The sequence below is a fragment of the Syngnathoides biaculeatus genome, chromosome 9, assembly GCF_019802595.1.
Source record: "Syngnathoides biaculeatus isolate LvHL_M chromosome 9, ASM1980259v1, whole genome shotgun sequence".
Classification (NCBI taxonomy): domain Eukaryota; kingdom Metazoa; phylum Chordata; class Actinopteri; order Syngnathiformes; family Syngnathidae; genus Syngnathoides; species Syngnathoides biaculeatus.
The window spans coordinates 7,308,564-7,335,363 of record NC_084648.1 but is presented as its reverse complement, the minus strand read 5'-3'; the positions used below and the strand labels follow the sequence as shown (position 1 = coordinate 7,335,363).

The window sequence follows — 26,800 nt, the reverse complement described above, 5'->3', positions numbered from 1 at the left end:
CACTTTAGACTCATTTATTATCAATACCGCAGAAAAAGAAGCAGCTTTACATGTGAGGTATATGACGTCAAGTTCACATTCTTGAAATACAGAAAAAGTCCCCCAAAAAGATGTAAAACAGCATGTTTTTTTTTTTTTGAGTAGCACCTTGTTGTTGTCCACAGCAGCAGCGTGCATGTGTGTGTGTGAGGGTGTAATGTCAACGCCTCACTTCCTCGGTAAAGAGTCCCCGGGTGTCCCGGGTGGTCCACTTTGTGTGTGCCTCCACGACTCAGCCAAGGGCCAGGCAGCCAGTCCACCGGGTCGCTCGTTCGACCCGGACAGAAGCTTCCCCCACGCGGGCCAGCTTCGCCCGGCAAGCTCGCTCTACTCAGGCCCCGTCCCGGGACCATCGGTGCGGCCCCCAGGCCGCGTGCAAGTTTGGTAAAACAGCGCTCCAAGTCCACCGGAGCCTTCGTGTCTCGCCCTCTCAGCAGGCGGGTATTACTCGGTTTAAAGACAGCGAGATGAGGGATTCGGCGGGGCCCATTCGGCAGCTGGCGGGCGGCGGCGCGGCGTGCCGCTCCTCTCCGGGCTCCAGCCTCGCCCGTTTACTTGGGAGGAAGTGAGGCGCCGCCGCCGCCTTTCCTCTCCGCTTCCGTGAGGGCCGCGTCGGGCTCTGGTTCTCTTTGTCCTCGGCGGGCTCCCCCTCTTCCTCCTCGGCCTCCCGGTGCGCACCTCCCCCCGCCGTCGCGTTCAACTCGGCGGGGTTCTGTTCCGACTCCAGGTCGAGCTCGGCCGGCTCTTCCGGACCGGTCTCCATGGGCTCGGGCGGTGGCGTCGACGAGTGGTAGATGTCCCGAGCGGAGCGCATGACCAGGGAGAGAAGGAGGCTCCGGTGGAGTCTTAAACCGCCTCGCTGGCTCCGGGACGCGTACAGCTTGCTTATGGACACGGCCAAAATCCGCCTGGCCTCCGCGTTCACCTCCATTGTTGTTTCACTCATTGTTTCTTTGAGCTTGCTTAACTTCCTTATTGTTTTGCCACAAAACAACTATCTCGATTGAACATTTACAAAACCACACACACACAAAAAATAATAATAAATAAGCGCACTTTAAAAAGTTTCGGTACCAGTTCGGAACGCGCTTTTTCTTTCCGTCTTTCCTTAATGTCCACCTACCTCATTCACTACGGTGAAGAGAATTACTAGCGTGAGAGGCTCGGGGTGGTAATTTATCTACTCTGTGACGTCACACCGAATTCCTCAGACTGTGACCAATCAGGCGCCGCCCACACCTGCCCCTAGCACGCACACACGCGCGCGCTCACACGCACGCCATCTGTTCCGTCTGGCCTGTTTTCTCACCGTTCTCGACGTTTAGTTTCTCTTCCGCATTGCACTATACAATTTCAATTTTTTTACAAAAAGACACCCGTCTTATCTTCGGTTTAGTGTTGATTAAATGTGTAAAATGTAGTCCTAATATTTGTATGACGAATGCTTTGAGCAATCATTTCATCAAAGTCGTTTTCGCGCCGTAACGGCTCGGGGCCGACGTTGTATGATTTTGGCGTTTTCTTTGAAGGTTCAAAAGAATAAACGCGGAGGAGAAATAGTTTCGCCGAATTATGTCCCACGTGTATGTTCTCGTTACTCGGAAGTTCTGAGAATTTACGTGGGTGGGGAAGTTAAAGTAAAAGAAGGAGAAAAAAGGCGTCTCAAATTCACCGCTCGTGTGTGACTCACGTACGTCACCCCCCCCTGCCATATATGGCCTATCCGGTTGTGGATGGGGGAGGGGATGCACGCAGTGGAAATGCCATGACGTCACCCTCCCGCCCCTCTTTTTTTTCTACTCCTCTCGCTTCCTCTTCCCTCCCCAGCTGTGCCGACGTCACCAGATCACCAAATATGGCGCGGTGGCCGGCGTAAACAAGGTTGCCAAGGTTACCGAGGTTCACCGGGCGGCGGGTCAAAGGCAGTTTCGGCAAGACGCCTTCAAGGTCCATCGGAAATTAAGAACTTACTTTCTGACGTACAGGGGATTGTTACAACTGCGTTTTTTTTAAAGTGCTCTGTAAAAAAAGTCGCTTTTCATCTGAAGTGGCAAAAGTACTCTTTCTGTACATTGAAGTTACAGATACTCGTGTAACAAAATATTTAACAAAGAAGCAGTGATCGCAATGTTTTTCTTGAAGTGAAAGCAAAAAGTACAAATTGGAATATACGGAACACTTTGTTCGTCTCCATGCGCACAGAGTATGATTCAGGTCAATCATGTCCTTGGAAATAGTTCTCAGTAGCAAATTATGAACGACAGATCTTTTCAAAATCATAGTCTATAGCCCATAGCCATTGATAAATGATTTATTTTTCATCAATGTTTCAGAGAAAAGCCAAAGTTTTTTTTTTTTTTAAATAATCATACAGATTAGTTGACTTCAACTGACAGCTCAACTCTATTCATATGCTGTTTTACTCTCCCGTGATCATTCAAAGACCAACAGATGCTGTATATGTTTCTTGAGAATCTATGTAAACACAGTTCAGGCTCCCTCTTAAAAACTGTTTCCAAAAAAAAAAAATACACGGGCTGGTCAATGTAAAAATGATTTTAGTAGGCACAGGTCAAAAACGCAGCCTACGTTTGGCTTCCATTCCAGACGGAGATGCCGTTGTCACTTGCATCATTACATTTTGGTATGCTTGCTATCCAGCCACACAGCTGTAAAAATAGACACTACTACACGAGGCCGCAACAGATGTTGTATAAACCTGCCCCCGGCATTCCGACTGTAATGCGATGCGTCTGTGTTTTGTACTTTTATGGTACGATTGCAGGGTAAACGACTTCTGGCGTTACGATGAAACATTGTCAAAGATTTTCGGGCAATTCGGATCTCATTCACCAGTTTATCATTGTGCGTTCATCTGAGATGACACGCTGTGGCGACCCTGAAAGGGACAAGCCGAAAGAAACTTACTTTACTTTGAAAGGATATCAAATACTGTCATGCACTTGTCAATGTAGCCTGAAATTGCATACTGATCATTTGTCAAGCATTTTTTTAAATTAATTTTTTTTGTTTTATTCTGTGCAATTATTCTCTGTAATAATTTATCAAACAATAATTATCTTTTAAAATAAAATATTCCTTTGTTTTATTACCTTTTAAAAATGTTCATTTTTCAATGGCATTATTTTTCAAATCATTGTTACACTTTGGTGGGGGCATTGAATTTGACATTTTTGTTGATTTGAAATTTCAACGGCATTATTTGTATTGTAAAAATTGATTAGAATGTTTCCGCACCATTTTCCAATCTTTGTCCGATTCAGATGTCCAAGTGCCTATATTAGTTTTATTTTTCAATGCAAATTTTTGCAGCTAATTCTTGTTTTAAATATCATTGTCAAATGGATTTTTTTTTTAACTGCATAATGATTATTTAAGGCGCCATGGTGGACCAGCTGGTAAAGCGTTGGCCTCACAGTTCTGAGGTCCCAGGTTCAATCCCGGACCCGCTTGTGTGGAATTTGCATATTCTCCCTGTGCCTGCGTGGATTTCCTCCGGGCACTCCGGTTTCCTCCCACATCCCAAAAACATGAAACACTAATTGAACACTCTAAATTGCCCCTAGGTGTGATTGTGAGTGTGACCGTAGTCTGTCTCTATGTGCCCTGTGATTGGCTGGCAACCATTTCAGGGTGTTCCCTCCTGCCCGTTGACAGCTGGGATAGGCTCCAGCACTCCCCGTGACCCTCGTGAGGATAAGCGGCAAAGAAAATGGATGGATGATTATTTATAAGATTCTTATTGATTATTATATATCGTATTGACAGTTCGCCAAACTGACACCCAGACAAATCGCAAGTTTGCCAGAAAGCTAACTTTTACATCCAACCGGTTTTCGTTGTTCCGCTTCGTTAACAAAAATGGCTACAGGGCTACAGACTAGCTAGCGCCTTCACAGTATCTGCACATTGGTTCTATGTCTTTTGAGGGAAATGTCATTGTTTCCCAGCTCAAAAGACAGACGGAGCAGTTTGCCTCCCTGATCCAGCAGGTGAATGAACTTCTCCAACAACTGGAATTTTTCACAGCGCAATTTGATGACTTGGAAAACTTGAAAAGTTTTGTGACAGAAATCATGGACTCACCAACAACAGCAAGAAAATCGACTCGAGATACAGCAGGTTAAAAGGATCTGTCCATCTGTCAAAGTCCATTTTGAGATGGTTGCGATTTAGCAACATGGGATGAAAAACATACCTTGATTTTTCCCAATTAAACATATTAACACATATAACATACATATAAAATGTCTCAGGAATAGTTTTACTGTATGTTGCTGTGCGTCTTAGCTAACCTTAGAAGCAATATTATGGACTGCACTTATTCCACTTTAAATTCTCTACCTGCATTAGATTTGTGGATGGTTGTTCATCTGTTAGTCAGTTAGTATATTTTTAAATGGTATTTTATGAGGCAGTTTTTATTACCCAATACTTATTGTAATTTTATTTTATTTCACATTTGACGAATACTCGTTTTCCTTTTGGCTTGTTTTGTTGAGGCTTTCCATCTAAGCCTATCTCCTGCATCTTCCTCTCGAACAGCATCTGCACTCATGTCTTCTCTCGCCAACCTTTTCTTTGGTCTTCCTCTCGCTCTTTTTCCTGGCAGCTCTATCCTCAGCACCCTTCTAGCAACATACTCACTCTCTCACCTCTGAACATGTCCCAACCATCTAAGTCTGCTCTCTTTCACCTTGTCTCCAAAACGTCCAACTTCGCCTGTCCCTCTAATGACCTCATTTCTAATCCTATTCAACCTGCCCACTCCGAGCAAGAACCTCTACTTCTTCATTTCTGCTACCTCCAGTTCCTCTTCCTGTTGTCTCTTCAGTGCCACCGTCTCTCATCCGGACATCATGGCCAGCCTCACCACTGTTTTATAAACTTTGCCCTTCATCCGAGCGGAGACTCTTCTGTCACATAACACACCTTCTCCAGCTGCTCCAACCTGCTTGGACCCGTTTCTTCACTTCCTTACCACACTCACCATTGGTCTGGATTGTTGACCCTAAATATTTGAAGTCCTCCACCCTCGCTATCTCTTCTCCCTGGAGCTTCACTCTTCCCCCACCCCTCACATTCATGCACATTTATTCTGTTTTACTTCGGCTAATCTTCATTCCTCTCCTTTCCAGTGCATGTCTCCATCTTTCTAATCGTTCCTGCGCCTGCTCTGTACTTTCATTGCAGCTCACAATGCCATCTCTGAACATCATGGTCCAAGGGGATTCCAGTCTAACCTCATTTGTTTGCATATTGCCTGTGTGGGTTTTCTCCGACCACTCCGGTTTCCTCCCACATTCCAAAAACATTCAACATTAATTGGTCCCTAAAATTGCCCCCAAGTGTGATTGTGAGTGCAGCTGTTGTCTGTCTCCATGTGCCCTGCGGTTGGATGGGAACCAGTTCCAGGTGTACCCTGCCTCCTGCCCGTTGACAGCTAGTATAGGCTCCAGCATTCCCACGACCCTTGTGAGGATAAGCGGCTAAGAAAATGGATATATAGAGAGAAAGTGTAGAGAGCACTTTTGTTGTCCCTTAGTTTTTTATAATGTTAATTATTTATGTTATAATCAACGCTGTAACTATTTTTGTTAGTTGTACTTTTCCACGTCATTATTAATTTTCCAGCTCGTGATAATTATAACGGCCACTTTTTTTTCGACATACCCGTAAGACATTTCCTACTTTTTAACTCCAACGAGTGTTCGTTAAGTAAGCCTTAAAGGCCTTTAGCTTCCCAGAACTTGAGTCGCCGTGACCTCGCCTGGTGTCGGCACCCATCTGGTCACTATGGCGACGCTGTGTGTGTGTGTTTGATTATGTGAGCGTGTGTGTTGTTGCGCTGCCTCCGCCTGAGGCCAAATGGTTGGCGAGGAATGCGTGTGTGTCCTTGGCTGTATAGTAGCATACATTCACTTAGTGTGTTGGTTTTCTGCTAGAATATTATATTATTACAGTATTCACTACTTTTGATTGCACTTTACTGCTTATTATTAACATGTAGAGTTTATTCACGGGTATAAAGTGTATACAGAGTCTTGTGCTTAAGCTGGTCACGTCTTTCTGTTGCTTTGCTTGTGTGTGTATCATTTGTTTTTGTGCTGTGGTTTGTGTATAAAGGGGCTTATAGCGCACCAAGGGTAAGCTGCATGATGCTGCTGTCTTTCACAGCAGAAATTAGGTCATCCATACAAGGAGCACTTGAAGCCACCACGAGGTAAAGGGTCATCGGGGTCTATTTATAAAGTGGTCGACGTTTTGTTGCGGCTTCTGACTCCTTTTTTTCCACACTTTGCCTTGTTCCTCGGCAGTTTGACTTTGCTTAGGTGGCACACAAGCACAAAAGTAGGGAGGCAAACAAAGCAGCCCAAATGTTGTCCGGCTTGTACCAACAAGAACATTTGTGCTGTGAGGAATGATTCACCGACCGCGTCTTTGGTTGTCACGGATAAAAGCAAACTCTTTGCTTAAGTTTGCTTCAATATTTGTAGTTTTCTTTTTGTCCCAATTAAATTCAGCGCAATGTTTGCTGCTCGTTATACTTGGGACTTTTTGTGTAAAATTTCCCCTGAAAATAAACCAAATACTTCCTACTGCTGATTTGGGTGTGAACACAGAGAGAAGAAATAAGTCCCACTGTGCATATCATATGTTCACAATAATTCCATTTACTAATCATTGTCAAAATTCTTAATTATCCATAGCATTTGTATATTTTAATGTGTATGGCTTTGTTATTACTATTATTGTTGCATTATTACTTATAGTTTCCATTGTATTATTATTTTTACATTTTTTGTTAGTATTCCATGGTATTATTTTATTTTATTTTTTATATTTTTCTCAATTGTGTTTTTCATGGCATTATTATTTTGTCACGGTTTACCATGCAATTATTTTCTTGATATTTGTATAGCATTATTTGTAACACGCTTTTCCTCGTGGCATTATTATTCTTGTCTCTCTTAATTATAGTTTTCCATGATGTTTTTCCAACTTACTTGTTTTATCTTTGTTCATCCTATTTTCCATGGTATTAGTATTATTTTTCAATTGTGGCATTTATCTTTGGTAACCAAGTTTTTCCATGGGATGACATTATCACTTGAAGAATTTTGTTAATTACATATTCCTTGTCAGAATTGATTAAAACAGTCAATTTATCCATCTCTCCATCTACCCGTACATCCGTCTGTGTATCCATTCAAAAAATGTAGTCTAAATTAAACCCCCTCAGCAGCGAGGTGACAAAAGGGGCCTGTGAACTCTCACAGGACAGAATGAGACGGCGGGGTGGCGGAGGAAACAGAGGACAGGAAGGAAGGAAGGGAGAGACGGACAGGATGAGGGTGGGAGGGCGTGGGAGGCCGTGGGAGGGCATGGACACATGGACGAGCCCACAAATGGGTGGGCACTGGCCCTGATAAGACTAAAGGCCAGGGCTATATCTGCGCCTGTCTGTCTGTCTTGTCAAGTGTTGCCTTCAGGGACAAAGTGGATGAACACAGTGTGATCCCTAAACTGGTGCCATGGCGACTCTTTATGAAAACATTTTACAGGTTTTATAGAGTGGGCTTAGCCCCGATCACATCAACAGGATATGAGAGAATGTAGTGTGCAAGCACAAAACCTCACAAACAGCTAACAAAGACTGAGAAATTGCAGTTTAAAGCAATTAAAGTAAAAAAAAAAAATAAAAAAAAACTCTCAAGTTAGGAGTTCAGTTGAGTTTCAGCTAATTTTGCATTATTTCAGTTTGGCCCTTGTGGGTTCAGCTATCTGGGATTTTCCTTTTTATTTCAATTTTTTCTACTTTATTTCCAATTCTTTTTTCCTTTTCTTTTTGTTGTTTTTTTGGGGGGGGGGTGAAGGGAAGTAACCCTGGACGCGCTTATTGGTCTTTTATCCCATCTTATTCAAGGATTTTAATTGTTAAAAAATATAAAATGTATACTGGATATAAAAAAGCCTTAACGACTACTTAAGACTTGTCTTTGTCAAGCCGAAATAAAAGTAAAAATTAAAAGATGTGAACAATAAACAAAATAATATATATATGTATAGATGTAGTGAAGGCATTTATGAATACAGTCCTTAAAAATATATTTCGTGGAAAATTTACGATGACGCCTTAACGCCGCATTATGCCTACCACGCCTGCGCAGCGACGTGACGCAGCCGGAAGTAGCATCATGTCGCTAGAGGATCCGTTTTTCGTCGTTAAAGGGTGAGAAAACTTTAAAAAAGAACGTTTAAAACTCAAGAGAAACACTCTAGGAGCTCACGTCCGGCATGTCTCAGGATACGAACTGCCATGGGAACGGATTCATTCTTTTCTTCTTTTTATCCGAGCTTAGACAGCCAAACGCCTAGCGGTAGCTGCCTAGCCTTGAACACTTATCTATTCCATGCAGTGATTGTCGGGTGGGAGACTTTTTTTTAGGTGTTTGTTTGCACTGGACAAACAAAAGTCACTTCCGCGCACCGCACAGTATTTGCTTTTGTTTCATCTGCTGTGTTATCTGTGGACCTCCAGGACTTTGTGGTTGTGTGTGAGTAATAGGACTCTTAACAAGAAGCTGCGAAGTTACCAAAGGAAGTTATCTCGTTTGTGTGTTTTGCTTACAAAGATGTGTAGGTGATATATATATATATATATATATATGTATAAGTGAAAGTGTGTTTGTGTGTGCGCGTGCAGGGAGGTACAGAAGGCCACGGCGCGTGCACGTAGCCTGTTTGACAGATGGGAGGAGCTGCTGCAGGAAGGGACCCAGGTGAAGATCAAATATCCAAGCATCCAAAGGAAACGATCTGACGTCATTACCTATGCCATGGCCGACCTGTGGTGTTTGCATTCACACTAAATTTAAATGAAAAGCAGTGACCCTCCGTTATCACCCAAAGACAAATTACAGATCAACATGAGTGGTTCTCAAATTTATTACACCACGAACCACTTGAGAAAAAATGTGCTCGCCAAGCAGTAGCGTAGTGACCTAGTAGGATGGTCACTTTCGAATGTGATTTGAATCGGTTGTTTTGGGAATTGTTCAGTAGAGTAATCAAATAATTGAATAAAAATGTACTTTGCAGAAAAGTTTATTGCAGTGGCTAAAATGAGAGGATTTGGAGTTTTAAGTTAAAGAATGAATAATCACTTACCGAAATAGTTGATATTCAATGTAATTTAATTGATTAGTTGTCGACTATCAATTTAATTGAAACAGCTCTGTGACCAGTTTCAAATATAGTGACGTTCCAGGCCCAAGGGTTCATTGAAAAATAATGCAGAGGTTTTATATCTAAAATGTAAATAAGCCACACCCACATTATGCAGTTAGAAATCCATACTGCATGGAAATATAGGGGGGAAAAAATGATTGAAATGCAATGTATTCCACGCGAGTTTTCTTTTGCATACCACTGTAGAGAGCATGCACGCAGCTAGTGGTACGTGTGCCATACTTTTAAGAATCATTATTATACATTGTTCACAGGAGCATATTATGTGGTGTTAGACTTCACCTGAAATGCTAAATTTAAAGCAAGGATATAACCAGTCACACTAGTAGTGTCACGTGTTACCATGATATGAGCATTCATGCTAATTGAGAACTGAGTTATTGTTTGTTCAGGTGAGTCGTGACGAGCTGGACTGGAGTACCAACGAGCTGCGCAACTGTCTGCGGGCCATCGACTGGGACCTGGAGGACCTGAGCGAGACCATCATTATCCTTCAAAACAAGAGTCTCGCCACTTGTTTGGGAAACAAACACGAGCTTTGTACTTTTCTGGGAACTCGTCAGCCCCTGAGGCCTGTGTCAATAATGGGAGTCATTTACTGCAGCGCAAAACAGGCGATGTAATTTGGCGGAAACGACTTGTATCACGAGGAAAAATACCCATCTCAATTTTACGGCGTTAAAGAATTTTGTGAGCAGTGCTTTTGAAAAAAAAATAATTAATCTTAATCATTTCGAAGGAAAAAGTTATGAAAAAGTCAAAATTTTCCTCTAAACTCACCACACACAAAATATTACAATTTCAAGGGAACAGCCACAACATTGCAAAAAACAGTTGAAATGTCACGTCGTACTTGAAGAAGAAAAAAATAGTAAACATGAATTAAGTCGGAATTTCTCGAGGGGAAAAAAATCCTTGTGTGTAGTTGTACTGCTAATAAAATAAAACTCATTTTAACAGTAAAGTTGTAACATTGAGAGAATCTTAATTTTATGTGAATAAGCTTGTGATATTAAGGAAAAGATATCTTTTATGAGAATAAAATCCCAATTTTTCAAGATAAAGTTATAGTTCTGCCAGTGCTAAAAAAAAATTATGAGATTCAATCAGATTCTAGCTAGAAAGGTACGTTTTTTTTTGTTTGTTTTTTTTTAGAAACTGACAATGTTGTGAATAAGTTGTAAGGTGGGGGAGGGGGGGACCGTCATTCAGAAAAAGTTCACAATCTTCCAACAAAGTCATGCTTTTACAAAACCACTCCCCCAATGAACCAGAATTTAATAAGAATACAGAATGTTTGAAAAAAAAAAGTGTTAATACAAGGAGAGACAAATGTACATCTAGGAGAATACATTCATTTTTGGCACAATTCCAAAGGAGCAGTATTATGAGATTGAAGTTTAAAAAAAAAAAAAATCTTCATTACTAAATGTAATGACTTCACATGTATTAATATTGGCTTGACTGGCTTGTAGCGTTGTAGATGGTTGCCAGGACAACTACAGCTTCATGCTTGTTTACTTCCTGAGCGTGTGGCGCAGGTATCGTGGAGTCAAACCCGGGAAAGTTCCGCCTGGGAAACGATGAGCTTCAGGAAAGGAAGGACTTTGTGGAGAAAACCAGGAAGTCCGTGCAGGTCGAGTCAACACGCACACACGTATAGATATTATTTCCCAATAATCAAAATAATTTCCCTGCATGTGTGCAGGAGATGAAGGATCAGTTGTCAAGTCCATCAGCTGTGGCTCAGGCGGAGAAAAAAAACAAGCAGGTTGGACATGCTGCAACTAACCCGAGACGCTGCAATATTATTATTGATACATTTTATTATTTGTCTGTTTCAGCCGCTGCTAGCATCGTCTGTGTCAGACCGCTCAATGCAACTGGATGCCCACCTGGTGTCCAGCAATTCCAGATACATTCAAGAGCAGCAGGAACAACAGCAGGTAATACGTGCACATGCAAAGAATCCAGATATGACAAGAAAAAAAATGCACAATTGTGAGTTGTACTTTTGTGTTGGATGCACTGCAGGCTCACTGACTGGTACATTTTTTATTCATAAAGCATTTTTTTTGTCGGCTTCGCTCTCATCTATGTGCTAGGGGAGCAAAGTACCAGACAGGTGCGTTCTCAGGATTTGTGCTCCAAATGATTGAACAGAAATTGGGAAAAGGGTTTTTGGGTACTCTGCACCCTCAGTCTGGAATTATCGGAGATTAACTGAAAGCTCAAGGAAATGCTGTCTTTTACTTTTTAAATACAAAATGAAAGAAGTAGAAGGAATTTGTATATAATGTCGTTATCTCAACTGCTTTAACAGCTGATTCCTTGATATGACTGATGATGCAAAGCTGCCAAATGTTATGGAACGTCCGTATTTTGTTACAGAAATCCAGGAATGTTGACTTCCGGCCGTAAAATTGATCGTTCCAGATTTTGGAACAAAAAATACAATGTCTGAGATTCCCAGCACATCCACATTTAACAGCTGCTTGGTGCACACTATTTTATTAAGTCCACTGGCTGCCAAGCCACAAAGGCGAACGTTTGTGTCTGGTTTCTACGTGTTGTGACTCAGTGATGACCACATCCATGATAGACAATAAGCTACTAAGATGAGGTGTGGCTTCTCGACGACCCATGCTAATTCCCAAGTTATCTTTGTAAACAGTTGTACGACATCGAAATACCGTAATTCCCGGCCTACAGAGCGCACCTCGTTACAAGCCTCACCAAGTACATTTGTAAAGGAAATACCATTTGGTACATACATACGCCGCAGCTGTGTAATTGCCGCAAGTGCCCACATTGAAACCCACATTGACACACGAGATGTTTACAAAGACAGACGGTACACAGAAAGAGTTTAATGCTAGTGCCGTGCAAATGCTAAACTTACTGGTAAATATCACTGAGACACAGCAGCAACACAGCAGCAACATGCTAGCACGGCGCTAACGCTACCACAGCGCTAACACAGCCGGTAAAAGTCACTTCCTCGGCACATATATTCCACTGGTCTCATTCTTACATTTTTCCGCTCGAGTGGCCTGTTGCGGCCGTTAGAAAAAATGCACAAATTAGCCGTATAACCGCATAAACCGCAGTGTTGAAAGCGTGTGAAAAAAGTTGCGGCTTGTAGGCCGGAAATTACTGTAAATGATATGGTGAAACAATACACTTGTCACATAGGCCTGGCTGGTACCACATTTTGGTAGCGTAACCAACTCTGAACAAGAAAATAACAGGACAGTTAATACTTGTTTATAGATATAAATGAAACAGATTAGCCTATTTACATGTAAAATGCACTTCTACTTAGGAAAAATTAACATTACGAAACGACTTCCGGAACGGAATAATTTCGTATGTGGAGGTACCGCTGTAAAATAAAATAATTGTAAGTCACAACTTGGCAAAAAAAAAAAAAAAAAAAAATAGTATGAGTAGTAAAGTTCTTCTTTCACATGATAAAAGTAATAATGTTAAGAAATTAGCTAAATATATTTGTAGAGAATATAAAGTTTCCAAAATAACATAAATATCTTAGTTTTTTGGAATTAAAATAGTAATTTTGATAGATAATGTTGAAAAATTACAAGGAACTCCAGTCCTATTTTTACGGAAATACATTCGTCATTTTACAAGAAATACAGGTGTTTTTATAACACCAGCACTGCCTTCTTTTTTTGTTGTTGTTATTGTTGCTGTTTTAGTGATGACGTCATGCCTCCAGTCTCTAAATATCTTGCGGTTTTAGTGAGGAAAGTCCCCTCTTCCCTTCTATGCCACTGTCAGGCAACACCTCTTTGCTTTACTCCACCTTTCATTACATAAGCCTACATTCTCTTTAAAAAAACAAAACAAAAAAATTGGGAAAACCTTTGAGCAATTAAAAGGCACAGTTGTGTGTGTTATTTTGTGTTTGTGCGTGTGTGTAGCTGATCATGCAGGAGCAGGATGACCATCTAGAGCTTGTGTCCGGAAGCATCCGAGTGCTGAAAGACATGTCGGGTCGTATCGGAGACGAACTGGACGAGCAGGCCGTGTGAGTCAACTTCACACCTCCACTTGAAAACTTACACTCCTACTCCTCGATCCTCTCCATCTTCTTTTTCTCCTCCTTCTCCCTGTTAACCCTTTCACCGCAGGCCAGTTTCAAACCAGTATTTCCCATATTGCCATCCCCTCGCCCCCGCCCAAAGTTTTTCTTCATGGACTAGTTCATTCTAGTTTATTCATCATTCCAAAAAGGATGTATTTCAGTTCGTACTTTATAATTCAAAATTTTCATCCAATTCTCCAGCCTCAGATGCTATTACAGCATTATTGCGATGGTGTTAGCCAGGTGATGAGCAGTGCCTTTTGTTCTTTAGGTATGACTTTTCCAATTCAAGTCAAAAATTCCATTTTGCTTATCTTATTTCGCTTATCCTCACAAGGGTTGCAGGAGTGCTGGAGCCTATCCCAGCTGTCAACGGGCAGAAGGCAGGGTACATCCTGAACTGGTTGGCAGCCAATTGCAGGGCACATAAACACAAAAAGCCGCATTAACAGTCACACCTAGGGTCAATTTAGAGTGTCCAATTAATGTTGCATGTTTTTGGGATTTGGGAGGAAACCGGAGCATTTGGAGAAAACCCACGAAGGCACGGGGAAAACATGCAAACTCCACACAGGCGGGGCTGGGATCAAACCCGGCACCTCAGAACTGTGAGGCCAACGCTTTCCAGCTGCTCCACCGTGCCGCCACGTATATTCACATTATATAAATTAAATTTTTGAACAATTGAGACCGCTGTGCTTTTTGGGACCTTCATTGCTGCTGAAATTCTTTTGTATCCTTCCCCAGATTTGTGCTTTGACGCAATTAGGTCCCGAATGTCTTTAGACAATTGCTTATACCTGAATGCTTGGTTTATGTTCTGATATGGCAATGAAACCTTGAGTCAGTTGCGTGCCATCCCCAATGATGTTTGGTCCACTAAATTTACCTGTGGTGGACTCCAAATTCAAGTTAAAAATAATATGGAAAAAAGCCAGTTTTGCAAAAAGTCATAATTCAGCAGTGAGGGAAGTTGGAAGATTACAAGAATTCTAAATTCTGAAAAAATTAAAATGGAATTTTGCAACCATAAAGCTGGAATAATCACACTTTTTAAAAATCTTCTTGCTTCCTTCATTCCAGCATCTTGGGGGACTTTGCAGACGAGATGGACCAGACGTCGACCCGTATGGACTCTGTGCTCAAGAAGTTGGAGAAGGTCTCGCACATGACCAGCAGTACGTAACGAACACACACACACGCATACACACAACTGCAAACACACACAAACACCCATTGTGACCACGTCATGTCTTGCGGGGCAGGTCGGCGTCAGTGGTGCGCCATTGCTGTGCTGGTTGCCATTTTGATCGCCGTGCTCATCCTCTTCTTTGCCCTCTGACCACTCAACTCTCCTCACGATGACATGGACTCCCAGTGGACTGGCCATTTTTTACCCCTGGACTTGAAGAAGGAAAAACTTCGCCGGCTCATGATGTCTGGCAGTCAGCAGAGGGCGCTGTGGTGAGCGAGTGCCACACGCTATCACAGGAAGTTCAAGTTTGAGACTAAAGTTGTCACTTTTGTGGGGAAAAGAGATGTATTATCATGGATAAAAATAGAATTTTACAGGTAATAGTTGTAAAAATGCCAGAAAAGAAAAAGAACAAGGTGGACTATAAAAGATAGTTTTAAGAGGATAAAGTCTGAACTTTTCACAAACAAGTCATAATATTATGAGAATAAAAAATTCAAGTCTTAATTTGGCAAGAAGTCAAACGACTATGAGGTCAAATTCTTCAAGGAACAAGTCATTTTTTTTTTAAGAATAGAAATCTAAATTTCAAAACAAGTTGCACAAATGGAAGACAAAAATTTTGCAAGAAAAGGTTGGGATATAACAGCAAAAAAAAATTATAGAGACTTGTTCTCATTTTGCTGGAGAATAAAAATCAAGATTGAAGGGGGTGAAAAATATTTTGGTGCTTTTGGTTAAGATGGTCATAATTTTGTGGAAAAAATGTGTTTGATATTACGCCTAAAATCTGATTTTCAAAAAAACAGTTGGATTTGTTTCATCGAAAAAAGGATATTATGACGAAAAATAAACTGCACATAAAGGGGAACAAAAAAATTGGAGAAAAACGTTCTACTATTACTATTACTATCTTTTCAAGAATGTTAGAATATCACCATGAAAAGTGTTTCAAGAATATGTTCAAATATGAGAATAAAGATGTAATGTTACAAGAATAGTCATAATATGAAAAAAAAAAAAGTTTCCACAAGTCAATCGCAAAAAATTTCAACCCGAGAAGACAAAATTTACATCTAGGTCAAAATATTACCAAAAAGATTTTGAGGTTATTTTTTGTTTCCTCTTGTAATAGTTTCAGGAAAATAGTAGATTTTATGAAAATGGGGGGGAGACAGCACGTTGCCTTCGAGTTACGGCATCTCATTTAAAGTCAGTATCAAAAATGTTTTTGAACTTGTTAAACTTATTAAGAAATGTTACAGTACACAAGAGGAGTGTTAAAGCATACATGGGAGATATTTTTTATTTTCCGTCCTAGATGCCTTAAATCTATTTTTCTACGTTTTGTTAAGCTCCCCGCCAGCTGCAGTCTGCAAGTGACGTCATAATAGTGGGCGTATGCTCGTGGCTCTTGTGCTTGTTGCCGGGCAGAATGTGAAAATTGGAAGCTTTGAGCTTCCCCTGCTGGAGGCCGGCAGTACTGCCATTTCTTTCAGCAGGAATACGTAATAATACAGTAATTACATTTTTTGATATTGTAACAAAACATTTCAGTCTTTTTTGTTGAAGGTTGGCAGTCAAGGTTGATATGCATCAAACAGCAAAATGTATTTTATCTTTTGCGTTACTATAGTTTGTCATGCTGCTTTGACCTTTTTGAATGTTTGAAATGTTTAAAAATCAAAAAATGTAAACATTGTCACCACTCTGTTGCGTGTTTTTCGTATTTTTGCATTTTCAATGTCCATGTTGGGTTGAAACTTCACTTTTATACCCTTCTCTGTTGAAACCATGCCCCACAACCCTAATTTTAAACCCTAACCCGTTGTTTGAAACCAGAATCCTGTTTTAAAACCCTATTCTGAGGCTATAAACCAGGCCTGATCCCCTATTATAACCCTAAACCATGTTGAATCCTTAAATGATGCTCAAAACCCTAATTTCTAACCCTAAATCTGGCTTGAAACCCTACTTCATGTGTCATACTTGAGACCTGAGGACCAGATCTGGCCCGCCACGTTATTATATGTGGCCCGTGAAGGCAATTCATCTCAACTTCCATGATTCTTGTGAAAATCTGTACCCAAATTTCAAATTGTCCTATAAATAACATTGATATAACTATTTTTGTTACTAAATCTTGTGGGAATATGAAGAGGCAATTCAAGATTTTGATGGTTTCAGTCATGATGGCGCTCTGAGGGAAACCATATCTATAAAGTGCACCGCGGCAGAAATGAGTTTGACACCCCTGCCTTACTTCAAAGTGCTAAACTGAACATAGTTTGAAACCTTGATGCTTGCTTTAAAACCGAAACCACCTGAAATCCACCCATTTTCTGTTCTACTCATGCCCACTCATGTTGCGGCCCTGCTGCAGCCTATCCCAGCTATCTTCTGGCGAGAAATTGGTAGTCCCTGAACTGGTTGCCAGCCAACCGCAAGGCACATATCCTAATTTAAATTTAAAACCCTGACCGGTATTTGAAATCCTAACTCTGGCGTCAACCCCATTTTGATACTAAAAGCCTGGCCTGGTCTTAATTTGAAATCCTACACCTTACCTGAAACTCTAACTAAGAATTCGAAACAAACCTTGCTTGGAATTGTACTTTAAAGCTTTAAAATCCAGATTTCAAACCCAAACCTTGCGCGAAACCTTAAAACCAGGCTCGAAGTTATCCATTTGAAACCTTACTTTGAAGTTCTAACAAAGCCTTGAAACCTAAATTTAAAAACTTAATGAGTGTAAACACTATTTTGAAGCAATAAAACCGAGACCTTTGCAACCACAAACCTAACAAAAAGCCTTAACTGTTGTTTGAAGGCTTAAAACAGGCATGGGACTGCACTGTAAAGCCCCAATGGACCTTTCCAACCTGTCAATCACTCGTACAATCATAGCCAATCAGATAGCCCCATTGTCTGAACCCTTGGCTTGTCCCACAAGCAATGCTGGTTATCAGTCGCGTGCGCTTGGAAAAGTTAATGTTACAGAGAAAATGGTCCTCAGATGAGCTTGGGGAAAGTGCAATTCTGAGGAGATATCCTGCTTAGGTTACAAGGGGCCCGGTTGATTCATTCTTTTAAAGCCTAAAATACAGTTGACGAAGTGTCTACAATGGATTAAGGCTTGCGGAAGAGCGCACGAACAACTAAATTTGGACAATATCAACAAATACAACGCAGTATGTTCGAAGGTAAGTGAGGGAGAAGTATCTTCTCTGAGTTTGATTGAATTATTATCTGTGCTTTTTACATGAGGAGGACAACTTTCACTTTGTTAGTGTATCAGTGATCTGCTGAATCAAGTGTCATGTTTTATGATACGTAAATGCGCCATGTCATGCAAGAGAAATGTCTGTTTGCCTATTTGTATCACATCAGACTTTTAAGACATAGCACTTGGTTCCATTACGAGCCAAGTCAAATGAATACACCCACTCACTTATAAAGACTACAATATTACTCGTGATTTTTCCAAGTAAAAAGTACTCACCCTGCTTTATATGCGTAGTACGATTCCACTTTTTTATCCTGCTGGATTTCAATGTGAAGTTTGTGAGGCGTCAAATTTTTTTGCATTGATCATCAACATTTCCCTGTAACTCTCGACATTGTGTCCTGCTCTGTCCAAAATCTTAATTCCGTGCACATATCCTTACGTGAAATAGTTGAGACCTCTCTGTAGAACCATCTTGGACAAGTCTGACGTATTTGGCAAAAAGCATACCCCAATATAACCAAACCAGCGCTGTATCGTTAATACACAACTGGATTAAAAACAATGAACTGTGCAGCAAATTTAGTAAATGCTACATTTGACAAAAATGTTTTTTGTATACCAACTTTTTATTCATTTGCATGATCCTGCAAAACATCAAATATCACAAAACAGGTCAAAAAGACGAGGCCATCCTGGTGTCACGCTCGGCTCCGTTTAATTGACTTTCCGGTTGCCGTCCGTTCCGCCCCCTGGCGGGACAATATGCTGTTGCGGCTTTGTGGCCACGCCTCCTCTCGGTTACCACGGCGGCGACATGGGCTGAGGGTTCTGAAGGTAAGACATGACCACGGCCGAGATGGACAACCTGCACACCCAAAACCAAGACACCGTTGAAACAAGAAAATGGAAGGTGCAGTATGGAATAAAATTGTGGGGTCATTTTAACCAGTCAGAAGCAGGAAGAAAGTCATTTTTAATTATTGTTGTGGGGAGTGGGGTATGGTTTTATTTTGACTTGAATGTCAAATAACATTTTTTCCATTTTTTTTTTAAATAAAGGCTTACAATTTGGTGGCACCGACTGGTTAGCACCTCTGCCTCATGGTTCCGAGGACCCGGGGTTCAAATTTGGCCTCGCGTGTGTTTTCTTTGGGTACTCTGGTTTCCTCCCACATCCCAAAAACATGCAAGTTAGGTTAATTGAAGACATTAAATTGCCCACAGGTCTGAATGGTTGTTTGTTTCTATGTGCCCTGCGATTGATTGGCTGGCAACCAAAGACAGCTGGGATAGGCTCGAGCAGACCAGCAACCCCAGTGAGTACAAGCGGTACGGAAAATGGATGTAATGTACTACTTTATTCTTGGAATCTTACAATTTAAACAAATCTACTTTCACTCCCTATTGTCAAACAGTTTTGACTTGGTTTTAATTTGAATATTTTCCTACCCCCAAAAGTTGTGACTTTCATAGTATGGTTTTTGACTTTGGCCTTACTCTTGCAACTTTTTCCTCTTCAATTCTTTCCAGAAAGACATTTCGATTCGTCATAATTTTTTTTTTAAATGAAAATATACTATTTTTTTCCCCCAAATTGATTAAGGCTCCCAAAACCTTTTTTTTCCTCCAGAAAATATTTTTTTATTCCCATAAAATTATGATCTCTTCCCACTATGCATTATTTCTTATTCCAAAAGAACATACAACTATTCTAAAAAAAAAAAAGACTTCATGTAAAATTGAGTTTTTAAAATATTTACTCTAAAAGAAACTTTGTTCTCAATAATGACTTTGTATGTTGTGAAATTATGATTCTTGTAATTTTACAAATTTTGTTCCAAAAAAAAAAAAAAAAAACATGTCATCCAAAAAGTACAACATTTCTTGTAAAGTATCGTGTGTTTGTTTGTGTGGCCTGCTTACATGAAGCTGCTCATCATCTGTTTGGTGTCCTCCGAACTCCTGGAGTTGGCGAAGCTGATGAAGGAGCAGTAAACGGCGATCCAGGCGCACCACTTCAGCTACAAAGTCAAAAGAAAAGCGACATTTCATTGGCTTTTGGCACACCATGGAGGGATTCGTACTATCTGTTGTCTTGAATTAACATTGTGTGGATGTGGGTGTTTGTCTGTGTGCTTGTTTTTTTTATATATGTTTTGTGTCTGTGATTGTGTATCTGGGCGGCACGGTGGCGCAGCTGGTAAAGCGTTGGCCTCACAGTTCTGAGGTCCTGGGTCCAATCCCAGACCCGCCTGTGTGGAGTTTACATGCTCTCCCCGTGATTGCTTGGGTTTCTTCCGGGCACTCCGGTTTCCTTCCACGTTCCAAAAACATGCAACATTACTTCGACACTCAAAATTGGCCCTAGGTTTGATTGTGGGTGTGGCTGTTTGTCTCTTTGTGATTGGCTGGCAACCAGTTCAGGGTGTCCTGCCCGTTGACAGCTGGGATAGACTCCAGCACTCCCTGTGACCCTCGTGAGGATAAGCGGTGAAGAAAATGGATGGATCATGTATCTTTGTGTTTATGTGCATGAACATCGTGTGCGTGTAAATGTCTGTGCATGCAAGTGTTTCTTTGTGCATCAAGCTATGTCCATATTTGTGTGCACGTGTCTGAGTGTACGCGCATTGTGTGTGCATGTCTGTTTATGTCTATCAGTGCCAATGTGGGGTTATACATGTAGCTGAGTGTTTGTGTACGTCTAGTTGTAGGTATGTGCCTGTCTACTTGTGTGTGTGTGTGAGTACATCTGTAATTCTATGAGTTTGGGATTGTACACATTATGTATTGTGTCTCTGTGACTGTGAGTGTATCTGAATTTGTGTTTTATTATCTGTGTGTGGCTGTCTTTGGTTGTGTCCACATGTCTTGTGCGTGTCACCTTGAGCATCAGCCCACACATGCTGAAGATCATGCCCAGCAGGTTCATGTAGTCCGGCGTGGGGTCCTCCAGTGTGGGATTGGTCTCCGTGGTGGGGGGCTTGTACCTGCCACAGGAATTAAACTATCATGCGTTCACGGGGACAATCGTTTCCCACATGACGTCACCTGACAGCTTTAATCGCTTTACGACGAGCTCACTTTGCCAGCTTTAGCATTTAAACAATCGGGAAAAACCAAAAGAAACTCACCGTAGTATCTTATTTTGTCTTCTGGGGTCCGACATGTTGTTGGAGGACATATCAGTTACAATAAAAGTGCTATTCTCGTGAAAATATCGATTGTTTCAGGGTGCTTTCCAGTTGAATACTGGTACATGACTGAATGGACTTCAAGTGGGAGGAATTTCCCTTGGTCTTCAAAGTTAAAGCATGAACCGCTAATAGAGTCAACATTCATGGGGGAAAAGATATTTAACCTCTTATTTTGAAAAGTTCTCAAACTTCTCAGGAAGCAGAAATGACGTAAGTGTATTTCCTCTCCAACCTCGGAAGTAGTAATAATGGCCGCAGATAAGGTTTTATACCTAAAATTTATCGGACGCATGGAATGTCGCCAAGATTAGAGTGCATGGATTTAAAGTAGCAGTATGTGAACACTTAGTTTTCACATTAAAAAACATAACCAACAGGCATTAAATTCAAGGAGTTAAAAAACAAAATCTTTAAGAACAACGAAATTCAAATTCTCACACCTCCATTCCGATTTTTGGGTAAGTACCACTAAACTGGTTTGTGTACAATATTACACTTAGTAATTCTGTGTGCGAACACGTGTATTATTTTTGGAAAGTTAAATTTCATAAAAAAAATTAACAATTTTGCAACGATTAAGGTTTGAAAAGCCAGTACTGGAGACTGACAACTCCATAGTCAATGGATAAAATTCTTGCTTTTTAAACGTTTTGGAGATTTAAAAAAAAAAAAAAAGGGGGAATACATGGTTTTGCTTTCAAGAAATTTGTCTTGTCTGCAAAATGTTTTCCAAGTATTATTATTATTATGGTAGTGTATTGTTTACTTTTGTCTTGAAATTTATGGCTTTTTGTGAAAAGCCCACATTTTTCTCCACAAACAATTGTGGACCTTTTGTACGCTACATCGATAAAAAAAAAATTTACAGTTTTTATTTTGTTTGTTTTTAAACTGCAATTAAACTTTTTTTTTTTTTAATCCCCCCCCAGCAGGTTGAATGCACCATGTCGTTTCCTCTCCCCAAACCACAGACTCCTCAGCTTCCTCAACATCTTCTCCGGACCATCGACTGTCAACAAGGAGCCGTCAGAGCAGTGCGCTTCAATGGTGATAATGGAATCTATCATATAGTCTTGGTCCTCTTGTTCACGACACCAATATCATATTGTAATATATTTTTTTGTTTGTGGTTTTTTTTTTTTTTGTGTGTGTGTCAGTGGATGGCCAGTACCTGCTCTCCTGCGGAGGTGACAAGTCTCTGAAGCTCTGGAGCGGCAGCCGAGGGACACTGCTCAAGACCTACAGCGGCCACGGATATGAGGTGCTGGATGCTGACGGGTGAGGATCTGAACCAAGAAAAATGTGATGTCACCACGCAAAATAACACCACATATTTTCTTAGAAAGGGATAGAAGGTAAATACAATGTGAGACGAATACCACACTATAACACATTACTTGTTTGCCAGTGAATGCTCCAGTTAATATTAATCATCAACTACTCAATCCCTAATAAACATTAATTGTCAGTTTGTGGACCCAGTGAGCATGCTAAAAATGAACCACACTAGCAAATGAATACTTAAATAATCACGTTAACAGATGAAATAGGATAATAAACAATAATAATTCACTAGTGAACATGTAGACAATATACAATGTTTCTAAGGTATAATTGGTATATCTGGGACAATTTTGTAACTGGTTTCGGTCATATCTTAGCCACAGATAATTTTTTTCCCACATAAATGTACCAACAACTTCATTTAGGAGCTATAAACTCTACAGTGGTGTCCCTCAAGGGTCAATTTTAGTCCCAGTTCTTTTAATCGCAACATGGTACCACTGAGTGATGCCATGAGGAGAGATTCCATAAAGTTCTTGAATTATGCTGATGACACACTACTCTTCATCATCAGATCTCCTGAAGGCCAATCAATATCCCCTTTAAATTATATTTTAGATGTTGAATCATGGATGGAAGAAAGGTTTCTAAAACTCAATCAGGACAAGACTGAAGTATTGGTTATTGGTTCGGAGGCACAGGGAGAAAAAAAATATCCTTTTGATTCAAATCATTTGCAGTTAAACTGAGAAAAAGGGAAGAATCTGTCCTTATTAGTAAGTGAACAGGCAAAAAAAAAAAAAAAGATGCCATTGAACCCAGACTAAAAAAAAAAAAACATGAACATGCTGATAAACTTGTTAGCCAGTGAACATACCAGTAAAATGGTTAGTTTTTAATTTATTGTCAATTTTTGTGTGTGCAGGTCATTTGACAACAGTAACATCTGCTCGTGCAGTTCTGACAAGACTGTGATCCTTTGGGATGTGGCCACGGGTCAGGTGGCTCGCAAACTACGAGGACACGCCGGGGTCTGTCCCACATTTCTCTTTTCTTTCCTTCCTCTGATGTAAAAAAACTTCCCTCATCATTTCCTTGTGCAGAAAGTCAACTGTGTGCAGTTCAACGAAGAGGCCACCGTCATCTTGTCTGGTAGGGCAAAAAAGAACACAACAAAACTGCTTGCATTGAGTTTGAGATTAATGGGAGCATCCGGTCCCGTCCAGGCTCCTTAGATGGGACGGTGCGCTGCTGGGACACCAGGTCCCGTAAGAATGAACCCATCCAAGTTTTGGACGAGGCCCGGGACAGCGTCAGTAGCCTGAAGGTGTCCAAACATGAGATCCTCACCGGGTCAGTAACCTCGCACTGCTAACTTTATTAAGGACAAATTCCAATGACAGCCCAAACCAAAAAAAAAACTTATAATACTGCTTAGTTTCCCTTTAGGGGATTATAATAATCGGTTGGAGTGGGTAACTCTGATATTATTATATTAACTGTAAAAGCAACATTTTTTTACAATCACATTTTAACATTTACTGTCAAGTGTAAAAAGAAGTTATTCACTGTCACATAAAAAACTATTAGTTGCTTTTCGTCATTGTCGACGATTGTATTCAGGTCTGTGGACGGTAGAGTGAGACGCTACGACCTGAGGATGGGACAGCTTCACGTGGACTTCCTCAACAGTCAGACATCTTTGTTTTCTTGTTCTTCTGCATGGGTGGTTCTGTCATTGTGTGTGTGTGTGTTTTGGTCAGGTCCCATCACATGCGTGTGCTTCAGTCAAGATGGCCAGTGCACACTCAGCTCCAGTCTGGACTCCACAGTCAGACTGCTAGATAAGAGCACGGGAGAAATGCTGGGAGAGTGAGTAGTGTGCATTTTAAAGGTAGACTCAACGTGGGTGGCCATCTTGAATTGTGTGTTTGTGCACCAGATACACGGGACACACGATGAAGGGATACAAGCTTGAGTGCTGTCTGTCCAGCAAAGACACCCACGTGCTGAGCTGCTCTGAGGACGGACATGTTTACTTCTGGGACTTGGTGGAGGTTAGTCATGAGCCAATAGCTGATAGAAAGATGAGATCAGCAAATGTGACATTATTGTTGCTTATTTTTAGCATCCATTGCATAAATGTACATTAGTCAGTTAACATGAACATAAATAGATTCACTGTCCTTGCTCTCACTTTGATACTAAAGTCCAAAGTATGTTGTTGCTGTGTGTGTGTGTCTGTGTGTGTGTGTGTGTTTCAGGGTTGTTTGTCATGGAAACTTCCCGTGGGCAAAGCTGTGGTCCAGTCTTTGTCCTTTCACCCTACGCAGACACGCCTCCTCACCGCCAGCGAGAGCCGCATACAAGTGTGGGCGGCCGAGCTTGAAGATCCTGACAAAAATGACGACGACAATGTCACCATGGCAATGTGATTTACCCCTTAAAAGAAGCTGGACATTTGCATTTCTTTTTGTGAAACAAGATTGGTGAACCATAACGGGGCACAATGGCATCTTACCACAGAGGATAACAGAAGCTTTCTCTGAAAAGTCCAAGAAGACATTGTGGAAACTTGAGGCATTCTTCTACTCGATCTGACTGGACCCTCATCGATCACATTGTACAGTGGTACCTCTACTTACGAACGTCTCGAGGAATGAAAAATTCACGTTACGAATCCCTCCTCAGTAAAATAGTGCCTCTAGTTATGGAGGAAATTCAGGATATGAAAGGAAAAAATAAAGGCTGGATTCCCCAGATTCCACCGAACGGAAAACATCCTGTATCTTGGATTGTGTGGTGCGATAGGGCTGCTCTCCCATGGGCTATTGCCGTAGCATCTTCCTAGCATCGCATTGGCTCGGAGGGACGTCAGTCTTTACCCATGATGCTTTTTGAGTCCCACGGACACTCGGTTGTCACCGAATCTCGTTTGCGCCGTCACAAGCTGATGCACATTGGAAAAGTACAACTTTTTCATTTGTGTTTTTGCAAGTTTATTCATCTATCTTCACCATGGGCCCCAGGAAAGTTTATTGGAATTAAGTTGTGTATGTTTGAACGTACGTTTTCTCTCAGATGTCAAAACGTTTGCTTTCTCTGTCTCCCACGATACCTTTTGCTTGTCACTCACCCTTCTCTTCGCATAGTCATCCAACACCAAAGGTAAATGAACAAATTTTTAAAATAATTTTTTACACCGTGTACTTTAAATGCTTTTTTTTTTTGCGGGGGCCATGGAACACATTACGCTATTGACATGTAAAATGGGCTTCCACCAGGGATGAGAATTTTCCGCGGATTTGTGGAATTCCGAGTTTTTTCATCTGAAATTGTCATTTTTGTGAAACGTGTGAATCCGTTGAGAAAATGTCTGTGTGTGGCGTCGGCTTGACACGGGGCGAGGCTGTCGGCAACGCTCGTCGTGAAATCAGTCACAGCTGTGATAGCGGAAAACGCCATTGCTTTATAATAACGGCAACTATCTGATTTCTGGCACCATTTTGGCGGTATTTCGTCTGTATTTTCACCCTGAAGGTAACATTTGATAGAGAAGCATTCTGTTTACTACGGCATAGTTATAACTTATAGACATACGGACGCATATGTTATCCAATGATCTCCATGTTTGCTAGTATGGCGAAAGTCTTGGAGCAAAAAGATGAAGAGTGCCAGGGAAATTGATAAAAACTACGGGGTAAAAAACTTTCAGATGGGCATGGCTTGAAATAAGTGTAATCGTGTAGAGAGAAATGAAAACTATCAACATGTCTAACCGAACACATACAAAAAGTGGACGTTCCCGGCAAAGTGCTGTGCACTCTGTTCTGCTAGGAGCAAAAAATATCAAGGAGCATATCCAAACCAAGAAACACAAAGGTAAGTTGGACTTAAATTTCTCAAATATTATATAATTGAACACTGTTAATACGATTAGGCCGATCTGTAGCACTGGCCCTGTATATCACGCATTTTATCGCTCACTGTTATATTTTGAAAATTGCATTTACACTGTTAGAAGTAACCAGAGGTCACCATTTAACAGTGTTTTGTAAAACATTTTCATGCCCAAAGGGGGGTGCACCCGCCTTTGAACCCCACCCAAAAAATATTGGTATTTATATTGAAAAAATCTGAGTGGCTCTATCACTATGTGGGACTTATTCTTGATTGAAAACAGATCCATCAACTAAGTATTTGTATGCGTCCAGACTTTTCTACGCTTTCAAACTCTCTAAATCTTGCCGACTTACTTACCAGATCCATGTGTAGATCCAGTTGTCCAAGACAAGCGAAAGCGGGTTAACAGTCCAATTTCATAACGGCGAAAACATCGACATTAAATATGGGTCCTCTATGCCAAGTGTCTCTCATTTTTCCACGTACCGTCGTTTATTATCAACTTCTAAATGTTTAACGGTATCGGACAAAACTCTTGAGTGTCGCCCTGTAAGACGTATTTTCGTGTCGTC

At 41.0% G+C, this 26,800-nt stretch overlaps 4 protein-coding genes across 7 annotated transcripts; 2 read left to right on the top strand and 2 right to left on the bottom strand.

Annotated features, from left to right (window-relative positions):
• ier2b (immediate early response 2b) lies at positions 1 to 1,212 on the bottom strand. The gene has a single exon (XM_061829900.1). It carries the CDS (start codon positions 983 to 985, stop codon positions 470 to 472), a length of 516 nt encoding a protein of 171 aa, XP_061685884.1. The 5' UTR covers positions 986 to 1,212; the 3' UTR covers positions 1 to 469.
• A 6,971-nt stretch (positions 1,213 to 8,183) lies between these two features.
• Positions 8,184 to 16,323, top strand: LOC133506405 (syntaxin-10). 2 transcript variants are annotated; one of them, XM_061830516.1, is made up of 9 exons: positions 8,184 to 8,293; positions 8,768 to 8,843; positions 9,705 to 9,798; positions 10,854 to 10,948; positions 11,021 to 11,083; positions 11,157 to 11,258; positions 13,257 to 13,363; positions 14,504 to 14,598; positions 14,686 to 16,323. In XM_061830516.1, exons 1-9 carry the CDS (start codon positions 8,211 to 8,213, stop codon positions 14,760 to 14,762), a joined length of 792 nt encoding a protein of 263 aa, XP_061686500.1. In that variant the 5' UTR covers positions 8,184 to 8,210; the 3' UTR covers positions 14,763 to 16,323. The 2 variants fall into 2 exon arrangements, with proteins under 2 accessions (XP_061686500.1, XP_061686501.1); XM_061830517.1 differs by lacking the exon at positions 8,184 to 8,293 and adding an exon at positions 8,464 to 8,618.
• Positions 16,324 to 18,462: 2,139 nt separating this feature from the next.
• Positions 18,463 to 21,155, bottom strand: wdr83os (WD repeat domain 83 opposite strand). The gene is made up of 4 exons (XM_061829360.1): positions 20,979 to 21,155; positions 20,729 to 20,834; positions 19,768 to 19,865; positions 18,463 to 18,709 (listed from the first exon to the last, which is right to left on the bottom strand). Exons 1-4 carry the CDS (start codon positions 21,026 to 21,028, stop codon positions 18,643 to 18,645), a joined length of 321 nt encoding a protein of 106 aa, XP_061685344.1. The 5' UTR covers positions 21,029 to 21,155; the 3' UTR covers positions 18,463 to 18,642.
• Positions 21,156 to 21,271: 116 nt separating this feature from the next.
• wdr83 (WD repeat domain containing 83) lies at positions 21,272 to 26,577 on the top strand. 3 transcript variants are annotated; one of them, XM_061829350.1, is made up of 10 exons: positions 21,275 to 21,499; positions 21,971 to 22,088; positions 22,199 to 22,319; positions 23,251 to 23,356; positions 23,429 to 23,477; positions 23,552 to 23,678; positions 23,949 to 24,016; positions 24,089 to 24,197; positions 24,268 to 24,382; positions 24,590 to 26,577. In XM_061829350.1, the coding sequence occupies exons 2-10, from the start codon at positions 21,986 to 21,988 to the stop codon at positions 24,758 to 24,760; spliced, it is 969 nt and encodes a 322-aa protein (XP_061685334.1). In that variant the 5' UTR covers positions 21,275 to 21,499; positions 21,971 to 21,985; the 3' UTR covers positions 24,761 to 26,577. The 3 variants fall into 3 exon arrangements, with proteins under 3 accessions (XP_061685333.1, XP_061685332.1, XP_061685334.1); XM_061829349.1 differs by having other exon boundaries at positions 21,272 to 21,499; positions 21,974 to 22,088; positions 23,949 to 24,197; XM_061829348.1 differs by having other exon boundaries at positions 21,273 to 21,499; positions 23,949 to 24,197.
• Positions 26,578 to 26,800: the final 223 nt, after the last annotated feature.